Here is a 26,025-nt window from a genome sequence, read left to right as displayed (position 1 = left end):
AAGATGGTGACATTTTGGAGACGTCAAACTCTAATGAATGTGATTGTTCTGTAAATAAAAGGTAAACACACATTCTCCCAACACTGACTGTAAACAAATTGTGAGACGTCACAGGAATAAAGAAGTTGTCTTCATTTAGTTTCCTACTGCCAAATTACAATTTCGTGTTTTGATCAGTATAAATAGTGGGGGCACAGATATTAACTCCATCCAGGCAAATGGACAGGGCTCTCATAAAATCACTGGCACACAGAGTAATCTTTGTGAGCCTCTGAAACTTACCCAAAGGACTTATCCAAATGTTTCTGTGTGTCACACACAGTAAAAGTGAGTAGAATTTAATCTAAAAAGAGTCATCACTGAATAAAACATTATATTATAGAAACAGTCCTAAACGTAGCAGGAAAAAAATGGTTGAAATTCTGAAAGTATATAAAGAAATGAAGAAATTAACTATGAATGACCTACTGTAGGTTGTTAGGAGATAATAATCTGCAAAATGCAATAGTCAGTGTCCAGGCAGAAACTATTTAAGTGTATCACTAGTGAAAACAAAGAACAATGGGTTACTGGGAACTAGACTTCAGGGAAATACCTTAATGACAGAAACAATGATATTACCAACTAGTATGTAATAATCTCCTTACCCGATGACAGCCTGAGTCTCAAAGGTCTCAAAACTGTAACATTAGAATAATTTGAGTGTTCCTTCAAATAAAAGAACTGCTTCCATTCTTAATGACTATCTGGAAAGAAAGTATCCCAAGGCAAAGAAAAAACAAAAACCCAGAAAAATAAAAAATCATGAGCCTTCCCATCCACTCATTTACAAAAACAATAACCTCATTTTTCAGACTGGAAATGCTATATTAAAGAGACTATCAGATTGGGAATTCAAATGGAGAAAAAGAAAGAATCACCAGCTAGACCAGGGGAGAAGTTTGACAGCTGAAAACTCAGAGTTGAGGCTTTGTACACTTATTGAACCCTGAGGGCAGAGGTGGGTTATGAAATTAGAGTAACCCGTGGGAAATATATGCGTATATATAGATATTTTTTTTTTCCCATTGCTATGAAATGTATTGTGACCTAGGGAAGATGCATGTGATTTAACTGTGGAAGAAAAAAAGACCGATCTGGTTAAAAAGGAGATGATGAAGTTGGGGCTGACAGCATGTGTGGGTATGTGCACCTGGGCAGGTGTATCTTAAAGCTGTTGACCTAAAGCAAAAGGATCATCTATGATGAAATGCATCAAGATTTTGCTTTCTGGCAAAAGAAAAGAAAAAAAAAAATAATCCTGCTCTCTTCCCATTTTCTTTTTCTTTCCACTATTAGTTTCTTAGATAATGAAGTCTTACGCTGCTCAGAAATGTGCTGCATGTTCATGGGAGCCATTAGTGCAAACACAAAGGCATAGCTATATGGAAGTTCAAGCCTGGCTGAAAATTCCATAAAATGACAAGCCAGAGTGAAAATTGGCTAAGGTAATCAGAGATGTGTTGTATTGGGTAAACAGGGTGAGACAGAAACAATCTCAACAATAATATCTGCCCCCCAAACTCATTTCAGGGAATGGGACAACCTGGGAAGAAGCAGCAAAAGATGGTGTAAAGGTTTTGAAAAACCTGAGTTAAAGAGGAAGGGAAAAATATTTTTCTAATCCCATCCAGACTTTCTATTAATTTAGAAAACAGTCAAAGTTGGCACTGAAGTAGTCTCAACAAGTAACTTAGTAAAAGATATGTATTTTATTATAATTAGATGTATGGTTGTTAATACTGATAAGTCTAGATATTCTCACATTTATGACTCATGTTATATTTTGTATATTTCCAAAGTACAGACTGGCAGTATTTCAGGTAATGGAATTTGTACTCTGGTTTTGTACACTGGGCATGATTTCCTATGTGCAACAGATAGAAGAACATTATAATACACTCATACAGTCTGGCCAATGCACATGCAGCCTTAGAACTACCCACTCACATGAGATGCTACTAATCACAACCAAATCAGACTAATTAAGCTTAATACAGTTCATACAGCTATATGCATTGGTATGCACGAAAGGCAAATTATTTCATCTTGAGGCTCATAAAATTAAAGTATTTGGCAACATGGCATAAGGGACATAAGATCAGCTTTTATGCTGTTGTTAAGGAACCCATAGAGGACGGGATTCAAGCAGCAGGACATCATGCCAAGTAAATGACATATGCAGTACACTAATTTAAAATGTCTGTTAGAAATGAGAGTGGCATTAAAATCCGTCACAATGTGGAAAAGGTGAAGAGGCATCCAACTAAAACCAAAAACTAGGATTAGCACTGTCAGTCTGCAAAACACTCGCCTGGATCTTGTTTTAATTCTGATGATGGATTGGGATACCGTAATCGTGTCCTGGATCTCTGTCTTTTCCTCTGGTTTCATCTCGAAACAGATTGGTACCCCTGGGATGAATTTACTAGAGGAAGAAAGCTGGCTTTTTTCTGTGCCAGAGGTTTCTGGGAGGTCTCTGAAATCAGCATCCTGATGCTGCCTTAAAATAGCTGGCATCACAGTTGATGTCTTTTTGCTGTACCTTCTATGGTGCTTTCGGAACAGGGCACAGCTCCAGCTGGTGTGGCTGGAGGGCTGTGCCTCAGTGCCCGTGCTCTTGGATGGGTGAAGGGTGAGGTTTATCATCTCTTTTTCTTGGAATTTGCCCTCTTTGCTGGACAGCCGGGAACCTACACTCCTGCAGACACTGGTGTGACTAGCAGTTAAGCATACCAGTGGCAGTATGTACTGCATGAGCAGTAAGGATATGGTAAAGGCAATTCTGTATGAGTCAGAAGGCCACGACTCAATACACAAGAGCCTGTTCTCCAGTGCCTCTAAATTGAGGCTTTTGTGGAGGTCCACAATTCTGTGGAAAACTGGAAGAGGGGAGCAAATGGCACAGCCAACAGCCCAGATGATAACTATTAAGAAATAGCCGTGCTTTGCCGTTAAGCTGCTGGACAGGGGATATTTTATCATACGGTACCTGACTGCAGCAATAGATATTAGCATTAAAGTTGAAACCAGAACGGATGTACACTGGAGGAAGGGCATTACGTGGCACATAACGGTGCCAAACATCCACCGGTCAAGCAGGACAGACGTCAGCGTGAAAGGAGAACAAAACAGCACGACTAAGATGTCAGAAAAGGCCAGGTTACCGATGAGGATGTTTATTATTGTCTTCTGCTTGCGTTTTGTTAGAGCTGTTAGTACAAGCAGGTTTCCCACAAAGCCAGCCAGACTTATAAGTGTGTACAGCCCAATAAGAAAGTACTGTATGTCATCGACACTGCTCTTGTAGTCCTCCCAGGCAGAAAAATTCTTTGTAGGAGCAGAAGTGTTCTTGGTAGGTGTCCTGTTGGTATAGTCTTTGAATCCTAAATCCATTTTATAGTCCTGCTTAGAACAAGAAAGGCATTGATTAGCAACTGAAGGAAATATGATACTGATGTACAGTAGGCTGTAGAGAAATGTAATTTTACTTTGTATCACCTTAATGCAAGTGAATTATTAGAGGTGTTATCATGCTGTAAGGCAATGGCATAACTTTGGGTTAATGCAAATTCCTTTGGTAGGTTTTATCATATGGCATTCAGTGCATCTAGATCTAGCAGCTGTCTGCTCATATCAAAGTCCTGAGGAGGGACAGATAGCGACAGGACGAGGGGAAATGGCTTTAAACTGGAAGAAGGTAGATTTAGACTAGATGTTAGGAAGAAATTCTTTACTGTGAGGGTGGGGAGACACTGGAACAGGTTGCCCAAGGAGGTTGTGGATGCCCTGTCCCTGGAAGCATTCAAGGCCAGGCTGGATGGGGCTGTGAGCAACCTGGTCTAGAGGGAGGTGACCCTGCCTACAGCAAAGGTTGGAACTAGGTGATCCTAAAGGCCCTTCCAACCCAAACCATTCTATGATTAGACAATTACAACTTTAAAGACTGGCATTATGAAGGTGGTTTTTAGCTATGCTTTGCTATAGACCATACTGCCAGGCTATTCGTGAAGAACAGTCAGCTATAGAAGCAATTTACAGCCAGTGAGATTACTCATGTGAATAACAGCTCATTGATATGAGCAAGGAAATTACAAGTACCATCTGGGCATGTGCCTAGTCATTACATGACAGCAAACTATAATGAAAGCACCTGAAAACATATGAAGTTTTGACACACGTTAGCAACTGCTGTAGTATTTCTGCCCTTGCTAGTAGAAAATTGACACAAAGTAGGTAAGAGCTTTCAAAGATGATCAGTTTCTAAGGAGATCTACTGTCAGCACTCCAAGATGGAGTTCCTAATATGGTGCATATACTAGCCATCCTCTACAAAGTATTGAAAATATTTTAACTAGCACTCATGCAGAAGGGAAAACTGTGTCCAAATCACCCAAACAAAGTAATTTTACTTAAAACTGGGAGCATGGTTTGTACTATGTGCAAACCCCACCCAATCATTGGAAAATCTAAGGAATTGCTTAGTACTCAGCACAAAAGCATCTAATACTGAATCCTAGCTCAGCACAAAGTTATTTCACATACAGAATCTTGATGTGATTAGTCTTCATTTTAGGGGAAAAACAGACAAATTCAGTTTAACTTAAAAACCTGCTTATATAAAAGGTTTGAGGTATAACTCCCAATAAGTGCCAGCGTCCTGTCCTTGCTTAATGTTTAGAAATCTTAAGACAAAAGATCAAAACAAGACCAAAATACACATTTTTAGGAAATGGCTATATATATATATATTTTTTTCCTTTTGAGGAAAGGGCTAAATTTGGCAACCAAAAAAAGGTATGTCTCCTTGGGAATGCAGCTGTTCCCAGTGGACTGTAAAAAATTAAATAGCTTTCTACTTTTTTTTTTTTTCTTTTTTTTTTTTTCTGAGTCAGTGTCCCTGCGTTGCCAGCAATCATCTGAAAACAAGATGAGCTGATCCGCAGACAACAGTGACTTTCACAACCACCTGAAATTTCTTTCAATTCTCTAAATGTGAGCAAACTGAAAGAGTAAACTCGAGCAAGTCTGTACCTTGGATAAAATACATAGCCCTACCTCAGCCTTGAGGAATTATATATCTCGTGTCGTATATCTTTCTTGTATTCAGCATGGAAGATGCATGGCTTTGGATAATGACTGATGTTTTGCTGATTTTGGAGTGTACATGCAGCTGTAACCTGCAGGCTCTTTTTTTTGATTCGTGAAAGCCATTTCGACTGTACATTGCATTTCCATATGAAATACTACCTGACTAACATTTTCACGGTGAACAATCCATTATCTTTGTATGAAAGCATTCATCTTGGCTGAGAAGTGTGTAGGAAAAACCCTTCCAGCTGAGGAGTTAATAATGAAAAAGCCATTGGCGTAAATCTAGATTATTTTCTTTTTGCTTGCCTTCCTTTTGCCTTCCTTTTCCAGTTTATATCTTGCACAAATGAAGGGGACATCGTGAGCTGAACATGTCTTTGACTGCTTGCAGATACAAGACGAAGCAGGAGTTATCTGAGAAAGGGAAATGAACCTTTAGTCAAGAGCTAGACCTGTCCAAATCTTGCTTACTAACCACACAGTCATTTCCTCAGAATAGGAAGACTAACAGGAAAGGGGGAAGGAATCCAGGAGCATCTTAATATTTAAAAAAACCACACAAATTCTTAAAATGCTCTTGAGTTGATGAAGACTTTGAAGGAAGAAGTTTTCCATTTATTTTGCTTGCCTACATATGTACTCTTAGCCAAGGAAGACCATTCTATATTTTCTTCTATTTTAACTGGTATTAGGCTGAAAAAAAACCAGAAAGGAGCTGCAAATGTTTCCTCTCTCTAGAAAAACTGGAGATTGACTGCTTTTACAGTATCTACAGGTGTTTTTGGTAATGATGAGACTCTCATGGAGTCATACCCATCCAGAAGTCATACTGACCAGAGACAATGCACACTGATATTTAGTTAAAATAATAAGTTAATTTAAAATAATAGGCCTCTGAGGACAGTTACATACGTTTGAAAGTTTTGTTGATCCAAAACTGCAATTAGGTGGATGGTTGGACTGGATGATCTTACAGGTCTTTTCCAACCTTAATGATTCTGTGATTCTGTGAATTCCCTATCTAGACTTTTGGTGAAATCGTCATTGACAGCGTGTGGAAAATTATTTAATCTCCTATATTCAATGGGTGTAATGCTAGGGCTAGGGTCAACGAGCAAAACTTTGCCTGTGTTGTTACACTGGAATATGTTTATTAAATGAAAGTTTACTGGCTTCTTAAAAATGTAATTAAAAAACATTTCTGCCTTCACTTAAATATCCTGCAGTATGGTTTTAGCTCAGCTGCTAATCATGTTTCTAATGTGATTCTTGACAAAACTCTAAGTAGGCTATTTTTTGTTGAAGACAAAATATTTTGCTTCAAGAGACCTGCTTCAGCAGGGGGTTGGAATAGATGATCTCCAGAGGTCTCTCCTACCTCCTGAGATTCTGTTATTCTTGATTGACACTGAAAAAGCTTCACAGGGGTGCCTATGGAGTCCAGGCAAGGATCACCAGCCATGTCCTGCCTGCACTATGCATGGGGTGAGAGCTCTGTAGGCACCACACATCCTGCCATCCACAAGGAAGGGGCTACTGGCAGCATACATGCCTCCCATATGTTTGATCTACAGTCCCCAAGTCTAACACTAGCACAACAACGACTTCACAGGGATCTGGATGTTTACTAGCATTTATGTTCCTGCTTTTTATTTATTTTTTTTTATTTTTTAGGGATTCATCCACTCTCCTCCCATCAGTTGGCCAACTGCAATGTGGCATGTTTCACGTAGCTTTCAATGTAATGAAGATTCCTGAAAAGCCCATTGTGGGGGATGGAATTAAATGATTTAGCCTCTTTTGATAACGTTGTCCTCGTTTTTGAAGTGTATTTCTACACTGAAGGCACTACAGTGCCCAAGTGTTCTTCAGATCAAATTTAATCAGTCTGAAGTTACCCAACTGCAGTTGATTTAAGGTTTGCAAGTGACAGGCAGAACATAAAACATTCCTCAGTTTTAGCTGAATTAAGATAGCAGATAACCTAAAATGTGCTAGTTTAATATTTTTAATCTTCCAATTTGTCTTCTTATTCCACTTAAAGCTCCTGTTTAAAGTACAAGCCCCATAAGCCACCATTCAGCAGAATGAATACACAAGCTATCCCTGGTTTTATTTTACATGCTTAAGGGGAGATTTTCAAGAACATGAAAGTTAGGCAGGCAGTCTCACTCCCCTGAAGGCAAACTGCTCTTTCCTTCAACTCCATGTGTTCTTTATATCAAGGCTTGTTTACAGACAACATCTCATATCCCACAGTGTTAATACCCATTGTATTGTACTGGCTGGTATCAGTACAGTCTGTTCAATCCGTATCAGAGTGCCTGCACAGGACCATTCATCTCCACTGCTGAGAACAATTTATGATCTTGGAAGTCCTTTCTCAACCTTGAAAACAAAGATGTTCAAGGAGAAAGCAAAATACGAAACCTCCCTGTGGAACACGGCCCCTCTGCCCCTGTAATACAGGAATGTGGAGGAAAACAAAGTCAGTCTTTTTCTTAACTCACACAAGGATGAATGAGACAAGCTGTGCCTGCCTGGCCAGCAGAGCTTAAGGGAAGCACTGACCTGAGAGACGATGCCCTCATTTCAGCATAGACTAAATCAAAAACCCCAAATCGAAGCTCCTGAACTCACGTTCACAACAAAGGCTGAAGATTGACTGCAGCTGCTCTTTCCACGCAACAGCACAAGCTGGTCAGGGAACCAGCAGAGTTCTGAAGACTGACATTACTTCACCAGTCCAAAAAACGAGTTGTGGTGCCATGCTATGCCTCTTTATGTGCCCAACTTAAGCAAAGATTGCAGTGCTGGTCTGGAAAAAGAGAACATGGCTTCCCAAAACCCCATCTAACAAGATTATTTCCGCAGCTCCGAGGAAGCACGGGCAGATCAGAAAACTTGCAACGCATTGCTGCAAAACGAACCAGCAGCGGGCAGGACGGGCTCTGCTTTACCATTCCCACATCTCTCTCGAGACCGCCTGGCAACGATGCCTTCCTGGCAACCCGCATCCTGGGACGGGACAAGGGGTGAAATTCCCTGCGCAAAACTCCGCGGCCGTTCCGCGCCCCGAGCCAATGCCGCGCTCACCTGCAGCCGCCGGGAAGCCGCCCCACGCCTCGGGCTCCGGAGAAGCTCATAGCCCCGGGGCTGAGCTCCTCGCCACGTTCCCTCCGAGCCGCTCTGCGCGGCCGCGCATCTTACGCGGGGTCTGCGGGAGCGGCGGGTCGGGCCGCTGTGCCGGCGTTGAGGCTGAGGATGCGGCGCGGATGCATTTCGGGAGAGCGTTCCGTGCGGGGCCGGAGCCTAAAATGTCCCTATTGCATGCTATGACAATTAGAGTTTCCATGGAAATACAGTGAGACTGTAAACAAATCCCAGGCTCGATAGTATCGAAGGGATGCATACTCTTTTTTTTTTTTTTTTTTTTCCCCTTTCCTTTCCCCTTGCTTCCCCATCCCAACACTGTGTTCTTGCGGGCCATGGGGAGGCTTTCCCAAAGCTGGGCCATCTCTAGGTGCTGCCCCAAACACCCTGACCTTGGCTGGAGCTCAGCTTTGCTGGCATTTATCCCCCGTTATCTTAGAACAGGTGGGAGGTGATGGATTCCCCCATCAGTTTTCCGCTCGGAGGTGAGTAACTCAGTTTTCCCAGACACAAATATCTAAAGGGTGGTTTTAATTTGTTCTGGGCCATCAGTGGGAAGGCAGGACGCTTTCCTTCTTTTTTTTTTTTTTCTTTCTTTCTTTTTTTTCTTTTAAGTGAACGATGTTTTACAGTCTAAAAATGGTTGGGTATGTCACAGCCCAACAGATGAAGAGCAATTCTGTCTCTTGCACCAGCTGCTATCTTCGCATTGATCATAGCCCAATTACAGGGCTACTGGAGAACTGAGTGACGTGTGGGTCTCTGGGAGCACAGGTGGCAGAATGTGACACGGGAATGTAATGACTTTTCCATTTGCCGAGGCACTCCTTAGGCAGTTGATATTAACAGAGTACTGCAGAAAAGCTGTCAGTATAATTAGCCGGTGAAAAAGTGCACTACACAAAAGCGTGCCAGCTGGATCAACCGACTTGTAAAATAGCTTCACAACCCTGAAAGAGTCCAGCTAGATTCCTTATTTAATTGCCAATCCAGCTCACATTTTAAGGTGAGGGCTAAGGGAACAATAAAACTTCACTCTTCATGGGATGGGCTCAGTATGGCAAGGAAGATGGCATCCCATATTCTTTTCATCCGCTCCTGCTTTATTCACCACCCACTGCTGGTGAATCACTGCATGTGCAAGTGGAGCACAGGGGAGCTGCCAAGTGGAAGTGACGTGCCAATCCAGCTCATCATTTTAAGACAGCTCTCCTGTTAGTCATAAAGGAGAATTAAATTAATCATTTTTAGGGCTGGGTAGCAGTTCCTAAAATGTTTGACCATCTTCTCATCTAACACTGGTGCTTGGAAAGTTTTCACACTAAAGACAGAAACCCAACCTTGGTATGACCTGCTGTTTAAGACCATCTCCCAGAGCATCTGTTTAGCAGGGTTAGCAGGCTCCCCATTCCAAGGCAGTTTCCCACACTGCTGACCCTGCTGCTTGACATGGAAGCTCCTTCCTGGAAAGAGAGAAGCTTTTGAGGCACTTTCCATGAAAACTTTTGGCTATAGCAAACTGGCATTGCCTTTCAAATCCAAAGAAACCAACCTGCATTTGCTAGCAAAGCCCACAAATGAGAATTTGCATCCCACAGCTATGATTTACATAGGATACCATTGTTACTTGGTATGGTTAAAAAAAAAAACAACAACAAACCTTTCCTCTGTGCTGACCATTTCTAAGGTAGGTGGTCACCTTCTATGGTTTCCCAAGCAATCACCAGAAATTACACGCTTCCTGGTAAAAGCAGTCAGTAAGACAAGTGGTTACTCCTAAGAACAAAATATCTCACTCCTTTTGTTGTGTTATTTCAGGAGAGTTCATCAACCAGCGATGCACTGCAGATGTGGGCTTTTTCTTTTCCTTTTCCTTTTTCTTTTTCTTTTCCTTTTTCTTTTTTTCTTTTTCTTTTTCTTTTATTTTTATTTTTAACTTCAGGCCTGTAAACAACACCAGATTTCTCTCAGCTGTATTTGGACAATTAATTGCTGACACTTGTGTATGTCAGAGGCAATTACTATTCAAGCCATTAGCATTTCTTTTTTTTTTCCTTTTTAGTGGTTGTGAACCTCAGGATTGCCAGTAATAGTACTGAATAATAAAATAGGTGATCTAGAGCTAGGAAAGGTACTGACATTACAGATGTGTCAGCACTGGCAACAGATGATGGTACAGGTTCCCTAGAAATTAGCCTCTGTAGGGTTGTTGAAACCATGGAGGAGCCCTTGAGAAAGTCAGAGATGATGATGATGGAGGAGCTGTCAAAGAAAATACCGGTGTATCAGTGGGAGATTTGTGAGTCAGAAGGGTACAAGAGAAAATACAGGACAGAAGTCTGCCGTTATAAGGAATACAAATTAATGTTGGCGTGCCTCTTCCCTCATACTCCTGAGGGAAATGTACCTTTGAGAGTCATCCTAATATCTTTGAATATTTAGCTTCAAAATGTTAACTGTTAAAGACACGAAGACTCAAAGCTCCAACTGAAGTCAGCGAGAACTGATGAATGCCATTGAAAAATCAAGCCCAAAGCCACCTAACTTCGAAATTCTGCAGTGTGCAGTTGGTTGCCTTGGATCAAAACTGGCTGTGAGTCAGAGTCCAATGTTAATGTGCAGTCTGATGCCAGCAGAGCACCTATCCATCAGCAAGACAGCCTAAAATGGCAGGATGTAACTACTACAGAGTTTGAGACATTTTGTGAGACACATATAAAGCATTCTTAGTGGTTGGAACTTTCCCCACGCATCAACCCAGCTATTCATACAACCACAGAGTCTAAAGGGGCCCTTACAGGTCCTCTAATCCAATTCCCCTGCAATCAACAGGGACACCTACATCTCCATCATAGAATCATAAGGTTGGAAACGACCTATAAGATCATCTAGTCCAACCATCAGGTGCTCAGAGCCCTGTCCAACCTGACCTTGAAAAGACTAGGGACAGGGTATCCACCCCCTCTCTGGGCAACCTGTGACAGTGCCTTACCACCCTAATTGTAAAAAAAAAACCTTCTCCCTTATATCCAATTTAATCTCCCCCTTTTCAGTATTTACCCTACTCATGTTACAAATACTTTTAAAAAATACCACTCAGACAAGATTAACCACGTAATTATTCATGCAGCTTCTTTATGTTAGTGACATTAGCAGTCAAATGAAGTGTTGTTATGTTTGGTGTCAGTTGCAGTCATTGCAGAATAAACATGCTCTTAGCCAAACAGAGAATTTGCACTCAATGGCAAAACATCTATTTATTCTACTGGTGACAGACTGTTACCCCCAAGGAGAATGAGTTCCCTAATGTGAAATGAAAGCCTTTCAATGGTACCAGAGTTCATTAGTAGAAAACGAGAACAATAAAAATAAGCAATAAAAGTAGAAGCAAAATCAAAGAAACCATACTCCTGTGTTTCCATCCAAAATAGTGGTGGCTTCAGTTCATTTTATGTGCAGGAGGAACCTTAAAACAAATCTCAAGGTGTTCTTTTACTCTGTGGATTTTAAGTTTTAGGGAGAGATTGTGCTGGCTGAACACATGACAATATACTGTAGTGAAAGTGTCATCCTCACTTTATGATCTCTTTTCTTTTACATTTTTTGGGAGCTGCAGGAAGAGTATCTGAATGGGTTGATTTCCTGGAATATTTTCCCAGGTGTTTCTTCAATATCTCTTGTTTCCCTCTCAACGCCATTGCTTCAAAGAAATGCTCTGTTCTTTTACTCACGCTGTTCTATTTGCTTAGTTAAGATTCTTGCATTCTTTCTATTGTATTTATTCTCTTTTCACAATGTCACGTCTTCGTACAAACACCATCTTCCAGCCTGCACTGTCTGTGATGCACTGAAATAACATACTCCAAGGAGGAGGATCATCTCTTACACTGTGGCTATTTTGCTATTCTTTTGTCCTGGCCACGACGAGCAACAGAACAAGACTTGCTGAGAAATTACTTGGTGTCTTTGTGAGCTTGGTGCTCCAGTTGGAAATGCTCAACTTGATGCTGGGACTGGGCATGCACAGAAGAGCTAAAAACTCAGAATCACAGAATGGCCAGGGTTGGAAGGGACCTCAAGGATGATGAATCTCCAACCCCCTGCCACATGCAGGGCCACCAACCTCCACATTTAATGCTAGACCAGGCTGCCCAGGGCCCCATCCAACCTGGCCTTGAAGGTTTCCAGTGATGGGGCATCCACAGCCTCTCTGGGCAGCTGTTCCAGCACCTCACCACTCTCTCTGGAATGAATTTCCCCCTGACATCCAACCTAAACTGCTAATATCTGAGCTTCCTTCACAACTTACCTGATGCTATGTGGCATTCACTGCACAGCGTGCATTTTGTACAGATGTAATGGAAAACCTTTGAAAAGAACACATCTGTTTGTTAGAGTGATTGTTTATCAGCGTGTTTTAATTCTCACATTTATAGGAAATGCTCTGGTGAAGGTTGGTGTAGCTCCAACAAATTCAGTCATCTGAGGTGAGCACAGAGCAGAGGGCAAGTATGGCAGAGCAGGAGCTTTGTAGTAAAACCTTGTTGTGGCACATATATATATAGCATATATGACTGAAAGATTCAGTGACTCACACAGCCCTTTCCATTGTTCCACTGCTCTGCTTGAAGCATCCATCTGCACTGCAAATAACTCCGTGAACGCCTGATCCCCTCACTGTGAGCTCAGGTCACTGAGTGACACACAGGATCTATCTTCAATCTCTCACACTTGATAACTATTTTACATTGTGTGGTCCACATCCATAACAGTGAGTGTCTTCAGCTCTCCATGTCTGAAAATGCTACTGGCTCAGGCAGAAATACACTCTTTATGGGATGCTCAGCACCAGCTTATATCTTTGCGTTGTCTGCCTGCATCCACCATCGCTGTGCTCAGACAGACATGGTGCACAGGAATTAACCAACGTATGTCTGAAATCCTCAAGAGGCTTAATATACAGCCTGCACTTACCTCTTGGTTGGGTCAGTGTCAGCAAAGCCCAGGTTTGGAGCAACCTGGAGGTATGGCCACACTTTCCCTCCTCACAGCGAGGGCTGCAGGTTAGAAACAGTTGAGCTGAGCTTCTGGAAATACAAGATATACACAAATTCTGTAGCATTCCCACGAGACTTACTCTGCAAAACATATTACAACCATTTATTACGTGCAGCTGTTATTTCTTTTTGGTAATAACACAGTTACTCTCTTGAGACCTATCCTCAACATAACAGAGTCATCCTGTAAAAAGGATATTGTAACTTCAACAAGTCCTTACTCTTGAAAAATTAATCTGGAGCCTTGAAGGAGTCAGGGTACTTTTGCTTTCCACAAATTCCAAGCCTGTTTGATGGGGCATTCATACCTGAATTGAGCCAGGTAATTTTTCCAGGAGTTCTGTGCTAGCTTCTAAACCCACTGTTTGTTTTATATATATATAGGCTATTAAAGTAGCTCTGCAGCAGCAGTGCTTTCTGTGCATGAGAGAGCAAGACATTTCAGAACCATGAAAATAATGGAAAATAAAATGTTTTTTTTTTTTTTTTTTTTTTTTTTTTTTTTTTTTTTTTCATGGAAGTTGTTCAGTAAGCAGTGCACTAACCTGCGATAGCCGCTAGTAGTCTGCAAGGCAACTCATATCGGCTGCATGAAAAAAAATCTGTGCTGGTTCAAGTATCCAATGCCGAACTTCCTAACTGCTGCTCCACTTCACTTTCCAACAGAGCTTTTCCTCCGGCTTGACTGGCCACACGGTGGCAATAACTTGCAAACAAAGCGCCGGAGATGCCTGAGAGCGATGTGAAACTCTCTCCCGGAGCTCTTTTCTCTTCCCCTCCTCTTTTGTTTCAGGCTTTAATTGCATGCATTTCAGAATTACTAGGCAACCCACCCCCAGATGTGTAATTGAAAGGTGATGTGCTTGCAATGAGATTTTCGGGATCTGCTCAGCAGAGCCCCATCATGTGATGCTGGGATGAGGTGGAGTTCGGCTTTAAGGGGGAGTCTCCAGCCTTCCCCACCAATCTTTAGCATCTCAGCTGGAGGAACACCGGAGGATCTTTTCCCTTCCCCTATTCCTTCTCCTCCCTGCAGCCCCCGAGAAGATCGCGGATAGGCGGAGTTGTTACAAGGTGAGTTTCTCTCCGATCGCTTCCCGGTGCCGGCGCTGCTCGGGGCAGGTGACATAAGGTAGGGAGGAGCAGGTGCCAGGCTGGACTTGAGAGCGGCTGGGGCTTGCAGTATTTTGGGCTCCCTTTTGAAAAGCTCCAATAGGTTTTCAGACAGTTCGCAGCACGTTCTTTTACCCTTTCGATCCGTTGGTGCTAAACTTTGGACAGAAATCCTGGAAGGACGGATGTGTGTGGGAGGTGGGGAGATCCTGTGGGTCACAGCAGAGCTCTGCAGAGCTGCCAGTCCCCGGGATGGGGAGGGATGTCCCTGCCGGTAGGGGACAGGGAGCAGCACCGTGCCCCAGGAGAGGCAACTGCATCCCTACCTCGGGTTCCTATCCTATGCCTGGTCCGTTTTGGAAAGGTGGGCAGGACGCCTCGCTGCTTGTCAAACATTGCTGTGCTTCTGAGCTGGTTCCCTGTGCTTCCACGGCTGGTCTCTGCTGAGGGGAGAGGCAAGGGAAGGTGAGAAGCAGTGGCATTTTCTGGTTTTGAATTTGGTATTTAATAAATAAGCAAAAGCAGAGCTGTGGCCTTAATAAATAAGAAAAGCAAGAGCTTGAAATCATGTCCTGACCCCATACTTGCTGCAGTGAGACCCCAGCTGTTGAGAAAACCTGCCCACTTTTCCCCTTGCGGGACGTGGTCCTTCTCCCATCTTGCTCCTGCCATCAGCTCTAAGGGCTGCACTGCCCATCTTGTGCTGTACAAGTAACAGGGATGTGATTAAATCCACATGGTGATTTTCAGGCTGGAGTAAAATCAAACCTGTTGGAAATTGAATCCTGACTCTACATCACTCACACGCTTGTCCTTCAGATAAAGCACTTTGCACTGACTCTGGCTGAAGTGATGCTTCAGGAAGCCCTGGGGAAGCCTTTTTATTTGTTGGACCCCAAAACAGTCTACATGGCCTAGGGAGACCTGGTAAATTTAGTTAGCAGAGGCAGCAGTTCTGAGAAATAATTCTCAGGTGCCTGCCCTAGCTAGCCAGAAAATCAGAACAGCCAAACTTCAAGCAGAGATGCTTTTTTCTCCCAAGCCGTTGCTGTTAACTCTGTCAGTATTATGTCACCCAGAGGCAAGCTGTGTTACCTGTCGTGGTTCCATGTAGCCAGGTGGTGATTACAGAGGGCCAGCAAAGCAGTCTGAGGTGATCTTGAGGCACTTGAGACAAACATCATGTCAATATGGTTCTGTTTTCACTGACTCTCGGGAGGAGCTGGAGGCATAAGTCCAGTAGGGACCAGTAACGTGAGAGTCAGCTTAGGTGGCACCTAGATTTATATCCAGTATTTCAGAGCAAAGCTCACGCATTCTCACTTCCACTGAAGCACATTTCAGTGAGCTCTGTTTTCACAGCTTTAGTGATTACTGCCATATGGAGCCAGGTTTAGAGCCCACTTGTGTGAATTTTAAGTGGTATCACTTTCATTAGCATAACCTGAGGTTAAGTGAGCAATAAATTTAGCATGTAGGAGAGGGTGTAGAGGGAAATTTCCAGACTGAAGGTGGCTGCTGCTAATGGTAAGTTGAACTGGGATTGTATCAGGTTATTTGACTTTTCATTTTTCTTTGTTTTCTTTTTTCCTCCTTAACGCACACGCCTGAGTTTCTCCAATTTTAATATCAGAGGCCTTGCATAGGAGTGGTTATTTAGACATTACTGTTTGTTTTACATGGGTACATGTTCTGCAGTGTTTAATTTTTGCTGATTTTTTTTTTTCATTTTCTCATTTTGTTTTGTTCTTTCTTCATGGTGCAGCTCTGCTAGTTAAGATCAAGGTGTTCAGAGGTCCTGATTTGCCTTTGACTCACTGCTAGTACTGCTGTGAGCACTCGTGTAGAAGACCAAAGAAAAACACTTTCTGACAACTCAGACACTCAGCATCCTGTGTGCATTAGGTGAAAAAGAGTACAGCAATTTTTTGGTGTAGTTTTTCTACCCCTCAGGTGGAGTTTTCCCCTCTCTTATGTTATAGCTAGGTATAATTGCACTTAGAGCAGCCTGAGAAAGGAAACCTTTGCAGATTAAACTTGTAGAAACGAGATGTGAAGCAACAAAGGCTACCCTGGTGTAAGACTGAAGTTGATTCACACCCTGTCATCTTCTGTCACTTGTGCTTATGAGGCAGTGCTGGGAAGGGCTGTGCCTGCAGACCCACGTTAGACTCTGGTTCCTTCCTTTCCCTGTCCTGCAGCTCCTGCTCTCTCTTTGGATACCAGGCCATGACCGCCATGGCCTGATCCATGGCCCTGAAGTCCAGTGATGCCAGGGGACTGGTGTGCTGAGGGTGGGTGACAGTCACAGCAGGGTTTTGGGCTGCTGGGGTAGCCTACATGCAGGAGGTGACCGGTCCTCCTCCTCCTTCCCCCAGGTCTTGCCATGGAGATGCGGCATCGAGGAGTGGGCTCTGCTGAGGAGCTCCTCGTGGGCTGACTGACATATATTGAAGGTCAGGAGTGGTTTGGATGAGACCTGTGGCAGCTGAGAATATTAAACAGCGAGCTGGAGGAAAAAAAAAAAACACCAAACAACATGAATGCTTCGTTTCTTGATCCTCTGGAAAATAATTCCAGACACTTGAACTTCTCGGAGAAGAACTCGCAACTCTTGCAGTTTGAAGATGAGGACTGCCACGTGCCTTTGGCCATGGTCTTCACCTTGGCCTTGGCTTACGGGACTGTGATAATTCTGGGAGTCTCTGGGAACCTGGCCCTGATCGTCATCATTTTGAAACAAAAGGAAATGCGCAATGTTACTAACATCCTCATTGTCAACCTGTCCTTTTCTGACCTTCTAGTGACCATCATGTGTCTTCCCTTTACCTTTGTGTATACTTTAATGGACCACTGGATTTTTGGGGAGGCCATGTGCAAATTGAACCCTTTCGTGCAATGTGCCTCAATCACCGTCTCGGTCTTTTCTTTAGTTCTGATTGCTATCGAACGCCATCAGCTGATCATCAACCCCCGTGGCTGGAGGCCAAACAACAGACATGCCTACATGGGGATTGCTGCCATATGGGTTTTGGCCACGGCTTCCTCCTTGCCTTTCCTGATCTACCACGTGCTGACAGATGAGCCCTTCAGAAACATCACATTTGATGAATATAAGGACAAATACGTGTGCCTGGACCTCTTCCCCTTGGACACTGCCAGGCTTTCTTATACCACCACTCTTCTGGTGATTCAGTACTTTGGACCGCTTTGTTTTATATTTATTTGCTACTTAAAGGTAAGAGAGAGCTCCCTCTGTGATATATATACTTTTTTTTTGTCTGATGTTTGTTTATCTTAGCGATAGCTATGGTTGTAGGTTAAATTATCCCACGCGTTTCTCTTTGTTGAATTTCCCACAGATATACTTTCGCTTGAAAAAAAGGAGCAACATGATGGACAAGATGAGAGACAGTAAGTACAGGTCCTCCGAAACCAAAAGGATCAACATCATGCTGATCTCAATCGTGGTTGCCTTTGCAGTTTGCTGGCTTCCTCTCACCATTTTCAATATCGTGTTTGATTGGAACCATGAAATTCTGCCCGTTGCTACCTGCAGCCACAATCTGCTGTTCTTGATCTGCCACCTCACTGCCATGATCTCCACCTGCGTGAACCCTATTTTCTACGGGTTTCTCAACAAGAACTTCCAGAGGGACCTGCAGTTTTTATTTCACTTCTGCCACTTCCGCTCCCGTGAGGAAGATTATGAGACTATAGCCATGTCCACCATGCACACAGACGTCTCAAAAACCTCTCTAAAGCAGGCAAGCCCAGTCGCATTTAAAAAAATAAATAGCGATGATGATGACAAAATATAAAGAAGTAATAATAATTCTACACCAAACCTTTGAAAGTTCACCCGCAGGTGAAATGTGCCCAAGGACAAGCAGAATTATGTAACAAGTACAAAATGGGTAACGCTTTTCTTCTTTTTCCAAGGAACTTTGATTGTTGTCACTTTGAAATTTTATGCTGTGCATTTTTGCCCCTTACGCTGCTTTAATGTTCACAGCAGTTATATCTGAATCTTATTATTAAGAAGTAGCTGGACTTGCTACTGCCTATGGTTTTCATCAACTTTCTCCTGTTCTGTTTCTTTGTACAGTTATGTACTTTAGCACAAAGATACACTTCTTGATTTTTTTTTTTTTAGATTTTTTTTTTTAAATTATTATTTCTTTCCCCCATATAAGTAGTTCTCAGGATTGTCCACTTAAGACCATTGCGATATGAAGCTCATATGAACTGCAGGGAGGCTGTCACTACAGAGGACACCCATCCCAACATAAAATTAGGACATTCTGATTGGAAGATTGTTTGTTTTTGTTGTTTTTAATCTGTCTTTTGATGAATTTTAAAATCCTGTGAAAGTAGTGGAGGCGTGGACAAAATGATTCTGAGAAACCCGTAGATCACGTTAAACAGGGACATGCCTTTGTCTCATTCAGAGAGGCAATTCAGGCTGTAATCACTTTGGTTCAAAGGCAGGATTAGGAGAGAAATTCTGTTCTCATTTACGAGAATAAAGCTCTGTGGAGTAATTCCACAGAGTACAATGGGATAACTCTGGTTTTCACCACAGCAAATGAAAGCACAAATGGGCCTTTAATCCCAAATTATTACAGCTGATTTTAGTAATGCAGGCGTTTTTAATTTAAAAAACCCAAACCCCATTTTCATCTGCCATCACTGGAAGACTGGGATGAAATCTGTTGCCAGTCCCAAGCCTATGAACCATGTAAATTCTCCTTATGTCCTATGTATGAATGTCAAGAATCTGAAGGGAGGTGGCAATGTTTGCTTTCCGTACAAGGTGTGATTCTATCCTTGCAGATGATGTTACGAGTCAGGTTTGGGATTAAAAAACAAAAAAATAGCTGTAGCTACCTGAATCGTCTCATAATAATTAGTGCTGATCTGTATAAATGACGTATAGCCTCACTATATTCTGTGTTCAGATGCAACGATATAAACCTGGATTATCTCCAAGGCGATGGATGACTTGGAACTTAGAAGAAGGATATAGGGTGTTTGCAATTGGTACGTTTTGCTTCCAAACTCACAGTTTTCACAGTTGACTGAAGTGTGGGAATATTTGCCAAATGTACACAATAGAGCTCTGTGTGTTACTGCTTAAAATATATATCCTCTAATTACACAAAATGTACGTGACTAGATCCCCAGCTGAGGGAAGCCTGTATGACTTGGCTGCTGTAAATGAAACGATACCAATATCAGCCAGCTGAGGCTCTACGTCATATAGTGTACTTTGCTATCTAATCAATGCCTTTTCAAATAATCAGCTTTTTAAAATACAATACAGTCTTTATTTAGCAATATCGCTTTGTACCCTTCCGACAGAGAAGAGTGTCTTTAAAATAGGTGTAAATGTAGCATCAATGGGAACCAAATCTGATATCTTTCAGATCTCAAAAAGATCTCAGGATGTGATGGTGAATTTAATACTCTCTAAATTTGACATGGATAACTGTCTAAGAAAGGAAGATTATTTGGTTTGCCAGCATTTAAAAGTCCAGAACTGTGCCTTGTGCAGTCTTAAAAACAGTGTAGAATATTAAAGTAGCAATGTGTTCCTGTGCATTATAATTCCATGTATTTCTTTACTGACAGATAATTTAATTAAAAAGGAAGTTTCTGTACTTAAAAATAGAGAATGTATAAAATGAATTATATGACAGTGCTTTCTTTCAGAGCCTTGCCCTTTTGTATTTTATGAGATCTCCCTTTTCTGCTGGCTCTTTATGGAGTGTGTTGCTACTGTGACAAGAGGCTCCTGAAATTATTCCCCTGTCACTTCACAGTAATTCTGTTATACCAAAGGGTGTGTATTTCCACTGAGATGCATTGTAGAAACCCAGCTCTGTTCTTCTGTTAAAGATGTCACACCACGATTTTCCCATTAGAAAAAAAAAATAATCACGATGTATTTTGATTATTATTATTGTTCCCATTTAAAAGAGATTTAAAAAAAAAAAAAATCGTCCCTTTCTTCGAATCCCGTGGGAGAAGAAAACAATATTGTTTGGGGAATTTTCCAGTTAGTTTGTTGGAAACACTTCATCAAGCTGAATTAGAAGCTTACACACGGGAGCTGTTGGTGCGACTTTAGAGGTGGCTGCTGGTGCGTGGAGATTCACAGGTCCTCAGTAGGACAGCAGCACAGTTAGTCCCACACCAACCTTTCTCCTGCTGGGGGTACTGCCTCAAATCACAGCATCCGTCTCCTGAGGATGTTTGTCTGGGGATTTTTACCCTACTGTCTGATAATCCAGTGGGAGCTGTGCCAGCAGGTGCAAGCTAAAGCATCCCTTCAGCCCATCTGGGTGAAGCTGCTGCGCTGCACCCTAGGATCAGGCATCTTTCCCACGTTTCCTCCCATCCCTGTGAGAGGAATGCTATGCTGCCTTTCCTAAAGTTCCACAAAGATTCATACACACAGCGTGGGTTATGGCTGCCCATGTTGCCAGCGGGAAAACGCATTTGGAGAATTTCAGAAGCAAAATCATTGCTGTTCAAAAGAATCTTTTATGAGAACAAAGATAAAAGAAACCTTCCTGAGGTGCTGACCTGACACCTGCAGGGTGTAGATGACATCTACAGAGAGCGGTATTTTTGTCACAGGTTGTATGACTTGACACTAGAGTCCTCAAAAGCTGCTGGAGATGTTTTTCTCCAGACGCCTGGCTCCAGTACTAATCCCCTTTTTCACTTTCAGATCTCCAGCATGGCTGCTCGTCCTACGTGCTAAGTTTCTATACAGGGCAAATTTTGGGGTTTCATGTTTCTGAATCATTTTTTCAGTCATTCTGTTTTCATATTTGTTCTTCCTATATGCTGTTTTGTCCAAGTCACTTCAGCACGTACTGATTCCTATCCTAAAAGCCTGTAGACTTCACTTATTTTTTCAGACTGGTAGAAACCAAAAGAATCGGACAGAAACACAATCTGTGAGGGATCTATAAGGTATCCAAGCACTTCTGTGCACAACAATTTCCACATGTATGTTTAAATCCGTCCCCGTTTATTCAGTTTTGATTCTGAGTTCATGTGAATGAACTGAGATGAAACAGCGAAACTGGAGAATTTGCTTAATCATTTGCCTAAGTACTCTTACTGAATGATGATGAACTGCTGGCTGGGACTTCACATTCTTTCCTGAAAAACAAAACAAAGCAGACTTTGGATGTCAGATTATCACAGAAATAAATCTGCATATAGATTTTCCTGGCAGTTTTTCTCTGGATTTTTCTTTGTAGCCCAATGCCTGACAATACTTGAGGTTAATGCCTTGGTTCAACTGTATTCCTCATTTCTTGGTTAAAAGAATTTACCAAAGCAGTACATACATACAGAATGTAGGCATCAAGGAAACTTTATTTATTTTTTAAAAAACATACGTTAGAGTAGAAAATGTGAATTTAAATACCACCTTCATCTGCGAGAGGCTAAAATAAATGGGTTGAGAATAAATAGTGGAGAAATTATAACTAATACAGCATTTTAAAGCTGATGTGAATGAAAATTCTTTTATCCACGTTTTGCAGAATTTCAAGTGTACAAGAGGGAATAAGTATGACCGGTATTAGTCTCTTACACTTTAATTTGCCTGTGGCCCAAAGTAATTTTCATACGATATTTCTGCCCATGCTCAACAGTGTTAATATTCTAATTGAAGCTGAAACTTTGCAGATGAAGGAGGGCATTCACAAAGCTTTAGCTGGAGGATGGTAGTTTCCCTAATCTCCTTTAGTAGCAATTCAAGGGCATGCACACCTGCTCTACCATCTGCCAAAGTGTTTTTCTCTCCATTATGTCCATGTAACACCATGTACATACAGCAGAAGGATGGCCAGCTTCCAGGGCCAGCGCTTCTGAATTCTTCCTCCCTTGTTCCATGCTCCATGGTGTTCCTCACACCTTTGGAAGGCGTTTCCTGAGGAAATCCCAGGAATTTGCACTCTGGTTTTGTAAAGTGCAAGAGTAAAATTCAACTCTGTGAAGGACAGTGCTGTAAGCATGAGCTAAACTTTAAACAGTTCCTTCTACAAAAATTCTCTTCCAGCAGGTTGCTGGTAGGCAAGCCTCTCAGAATTTGAACTCCATCTAAGTCCAAAATTTACAAAGCCTATGTGGTTTAGCGAGAACCATTGGTGATAGGTGGATGGTTGGACTGGATGATCTTATAGGTCTTTTCCAACCTTAGTGATTCTGTGATTCTGTTGGAAACATGTCCATACAAAATATCCTGCAAATTATAGCAATATTGACAGTGGACTGTGCTTCACGATTCCTGGAGATCTGTTTTTCTGACATAAATGAGTCTTCATTGCAAGAAACTTGCACCAGAGGCAACAGTTTCTGAGGTCACTGCACAGGGGACCCTAACTTCCCACAAATTATGCTAAATTTCAGAGACACGGGGAAATAGTTTGGAAAAGAGCAGAAAAAGGCAGAAGGTACAGATGAAACCGTTCTGACAGATACATACAAAAACATTAAAAGGCAGACTCGTATGTGTGTTTCTGTTTGGAGTCAACAGACTGATATGTAAATGTTCCTAAGGCAAATTGGTGGTCCAAAGATGGTGCAAGATTAACGGCTCCTCTGCATCTGTTTTCAGAAAAAGGGACACGGGTCTATAAACGCAAATACATTTGAAGGTTCATCATCTCAGACGAACGTAAAATCTTTTTTAAGGATGAAGAAAACAAAACGTTTTTGGCAAAATCAAAAAAGAACAGCTTTTCCTTGCACCCACCCACAGGAACATGGGTCCATTTTCTTTCACTTCAGCACAAAATGGAGAACATTTGTCTGTGGCAGGAGGAGCAATGCTGCAGCGGGCTTGTCTTTCTTGCTTCATGTTCATACTGATACTGCGCTGCTATTTTTCACTCTGCAATCTTCTTTTGTTTTCCCCCCAAAGCGATGTCATTTTTATTATGCTATTTATATTCTTTCTTAATAAAAGTTCTGTGAAAAAGAAAAAAAGCTTCTTGCAAGATCCTATTCTACGTCTGCTTGAACATATGGGTGAAAGTCTTGAGATGATTTGAAGTAATGTGTCCAGCACTGTGATGATATTTCAGGGTGTAGAAAAAGTAGGAAATGTATTTGATTTGTTACATGCTGTTCTCCAGCCTTTTTTGGGCGGGATTACAGCTTTATTTCATGCAATTTAAATGTCACCTAAGTCCACATATTCAGTATTCCTGCTTGGTGAGCAGTTTCTGGAGACAGAGGAAACACTGGGCAACACCTTATTTTCTTACTTATAGCCTTAATGATTGCCTACAGGCTTCTTGCTATCTGTAATACGTTTGGATATAAAAGCCAAAGTGCTCACTTCTTTCTCTTAAAGACTAGTAAACGTTGTTCATTTAAGAGATGACTGGAATATCTTTTCTGATTTTTTTACCCCATTATTATTACAGTAATGTTTGAGGCTGTTCACATGAGCCTTGATTTATCACAGTCCAGGGCAGTCCCACAGTTGTCAGTTACGGTGTTCATGTGCTTATAATTAGGCAGGTTCTGAAATAAGAGCCTTCAAACCTCACCTACAGCACTGCAAGGCTAATGGATAGTCTGCTATTGACTTCAGTGAGCTTTGGGAATGGTCCTTGATTCAAGTGACACTGAGTAGCAGCACATGTCTAAATTTCTGTTTCCTAGAGAGGGCAGCAGGCCATAAAAAGTGACTTTTTAGCTCTGTGGACCTCGTAGAGACACAACTCCACAGCTGCCACATCATTCTGAGGGATATACAGAGAGTTGCCTTCAGCTAGCACTTACAGGTTTGCTTCATCCACAAGTTTTACTGTGATGTATTTCCTTGACAGAGTTACCAGTTAAACGTCTCTGCCAGCTTGTCTGGCTTGCTGACTTAAACCAATTTTCTTCTCAGAAAATTGAAGAGGGCACTAACACTTCTGAATGTAGTTGTGGTTCTCTACGAGTATATATATTCATAGATTTTTCACTGCTTACAAGTGCACATTTTGTTTATTATTGTTATTACTGCTGTTTTTTTCCACTTTGTAAAAAAAAAAATAAAAAAAAAAAGAGGACCATTGCCACCTGGACAGCATCACTGAGATTTTAAATTCACTCCAGGTGGTAAGGGATATCAGTCTGCAGTGAGAGGCTGGGAGCATGACTAGCAGTGGTGCTCTCACAGCACAAACATCAGAAATAATGATTAAAACTACTTTGAATTGTTGCTTACACATGGCTGCCTTCAGAATTAGGTAAAGGTGTCTTTGAAACAACGTATTGAAACTTGCACTTAAATACTAATGTTTTACAGTGAAAATTATGCATTCAAATAACTCAGTGTCTTCATGAAATTACAGAGCTTGAGCCTAAACTTGCTCCTATTCATCCAATGGTGCAGTTGTTCTTCTATCACTGTTGTAGAGATTATGATATAGATGAGGCACATAAGGGCAATCAGCCTGTGTTATTTAATCAGCAGATGTTATTTAGGTCCGCGTTACCTAGGATGAGAATATGTCCTTGGATATTTAACTCTTTTGCATAAGAAAACAATGTACAAGGTGTTAAAATTGCTATTTGGACAAGGTCCTGAGCACTCTACTCTTGGTGTCTCTGCAGAAGCAGGCAGTTTGACCGACTGAACTTCCCTTCCAACTTCAACCTCAAGCCCGTGAACTACATCATCAAAAACTGCTTCACAGAATAGAGCAGTTTCTCTCTTTAAGTAAAGCATTTAGGGAGCTGTTTTTATCTCCAAGCTATGAATTACTGTGTGTTTGCAAATTGTACCTATCAGCAATTCTATTTGTTATGATGTAGTTAGTTTTAGCTTCCCATTTATTTCACTCTGGTGTTAAAACACTACCTGAGAAGATGTCCTCAAATGTCAATTGTTGAAAAACACAATCTGATTTTTTCTAATCCCTTAAAATACACTGGTCTCTGCAAAAAGCCTTTTTACTTTGTAAACATTTCAGTGCTAACCCATTACATGATGTATGGGTGTTACTAATCCATTAAGCGAGATCCAAGTAACCCTCTTGTATTGAAGTATTGCCACTTCTCCCCAATATCCAGATTTGGTGTAATAAACTTTTGGATGGACTTGTTAAAGCTTGATTTGATTTATATAGGAAAGCACCGAATGCAAGAATAACTTGATATAGTTGTACTCAGACAAGTTCGGAGAAGATTTGGAGCTATGCTGGTAAAATGCATTTCTATCAATGATAGAAAAGAATACAAAAATTCACTTTTGTCTGCTATATAGAGCAGCAGTGAGCTGGCCAGCATTATCTGGTCAAAGAGCTCAATCTTACATCTGAATGAGTCAGGGCAACGTGGGAGGAAGTACCATGGTAGAATTTGATTGAAGAGCTGTGGTGTTGCAGAGCTGGTTTGTGTAGGAACACGAGGAGAGAGCTGAGGCAGATTTGTTGGGCTGAGGAGCAGATATATGACATGGAGACATGGAATCCAAATGTTTATACTATTATTTACAATAACCTATGGTATGGAATCTGGGATAATTATCAGTTCTAGGCCA

General features: G+C 41.7%; 2 protein-coding genes across 6 annotated transcripts; one reads left to right on the top strand and one right to left on the bottom strand.

The window, feature by feature from the left end:
* Positions 1 to 1,780: 1,780 nt before the first annotated feature.
* NPY5R (neuropeptide Y receptor Y5) lies at positions 1,781 to 14,080 on the bottom strand. 4 transcript variants are annotated; one of them, XM_090138472.1, is made up of 3 exons: positions 13,889 to 14,080; positions 13,261 to 13,373; positions 1,781 to 3,444 (listed from the first exon to the last, which is right to left on the bottom strand). In XM_090138472.1, exon 3 carries the CDS (start codon positions 3,433 to 3,435, stop codon positions 2,104 to 2,106), a length of 1,332 nt encoding a protein of 443 aa, XP_089994598.1. In that variant the 5' UTR covers positions 3,436 to 3,444; positions 13,261 to 13,373; positions 13,889 to 14,080; the 3' UTR covers positions 1,781 to 2,103. The 4 variants fall into 4 exon arrangements, with proteins under 4 accessions (XP_089994598.1, XP_031470146.2, XP_089994599.1 ...); XM_031614286.2 differs by lacking the exons at positions 13,261 to 13,373; positions 13,889 to 14,080 and adding an exon at positions 8,230 to 8,360; XM_090138473.1 differs by lacking the exons at positions 13,261 to 13,373; positions 13,889 to 14,080 and adding an exon at positions 8,230 to 8,343 and having other exon boundaries at positions 1,781 to 3,447.
* A 15-nt stretch (positions 14,081 to 14,095) lies between these two features.
* NPY1R (neuropeptide Y receptor Y1) lies at positions 14,096 to 21,012 on the top strand. 2 transcript variants are annotated; one of them, XM_031614285.2, is made up of 3 exons: positions 14,096 to 14,417; positions 16,835 to 17,694; positions 17,819 to 21,012. In XM_031614285.2, the coding sequence occupies exons 2-3, from the start codon at positions 16,996 to 16,998 to the stop codon at positions 18,275 to 18,277; spliced, it is 1,158 nt and encodes a 385-aa protein (XP_031470145.1). In that variant the 5' UTR covers positions 14,096 to 14,417; positions 16,835 to 16,995; the 3' UTR covers positions 18,278 to 21,012. The 2 variants fall into 2 exon arrangements, with proteins under 2 accessions (XP_031470145.1, XP_089994600.1); XM_090138474.1 differs by lacking the exon at positions 14,096 to 14,417 and adding an exon at positions 15,930 to 15,983.
* The last annotated feature ends 5,013 nt before the right edge of the window (positions 21,013 to 26,025 follow it).

This window comes from Phasianus colchicus, chromosome 4 (genome assembly GCF_987193195.1).
Source record: "Phasianus colchicus chromosome 4, bPhaCol1.hap1.1, whole genome shotgun sequence".
NCBI lineage: Eukaryota > Metazoa > Chordata > Aves > Galliformes > Phasianidae > Phasianus > Phasianus colchicus.
The sequence above is the reverse complement of the archived record's forward strand: the minus strand, read 5'-3'. Positions and strand labels throughout refer to the sequence as shown.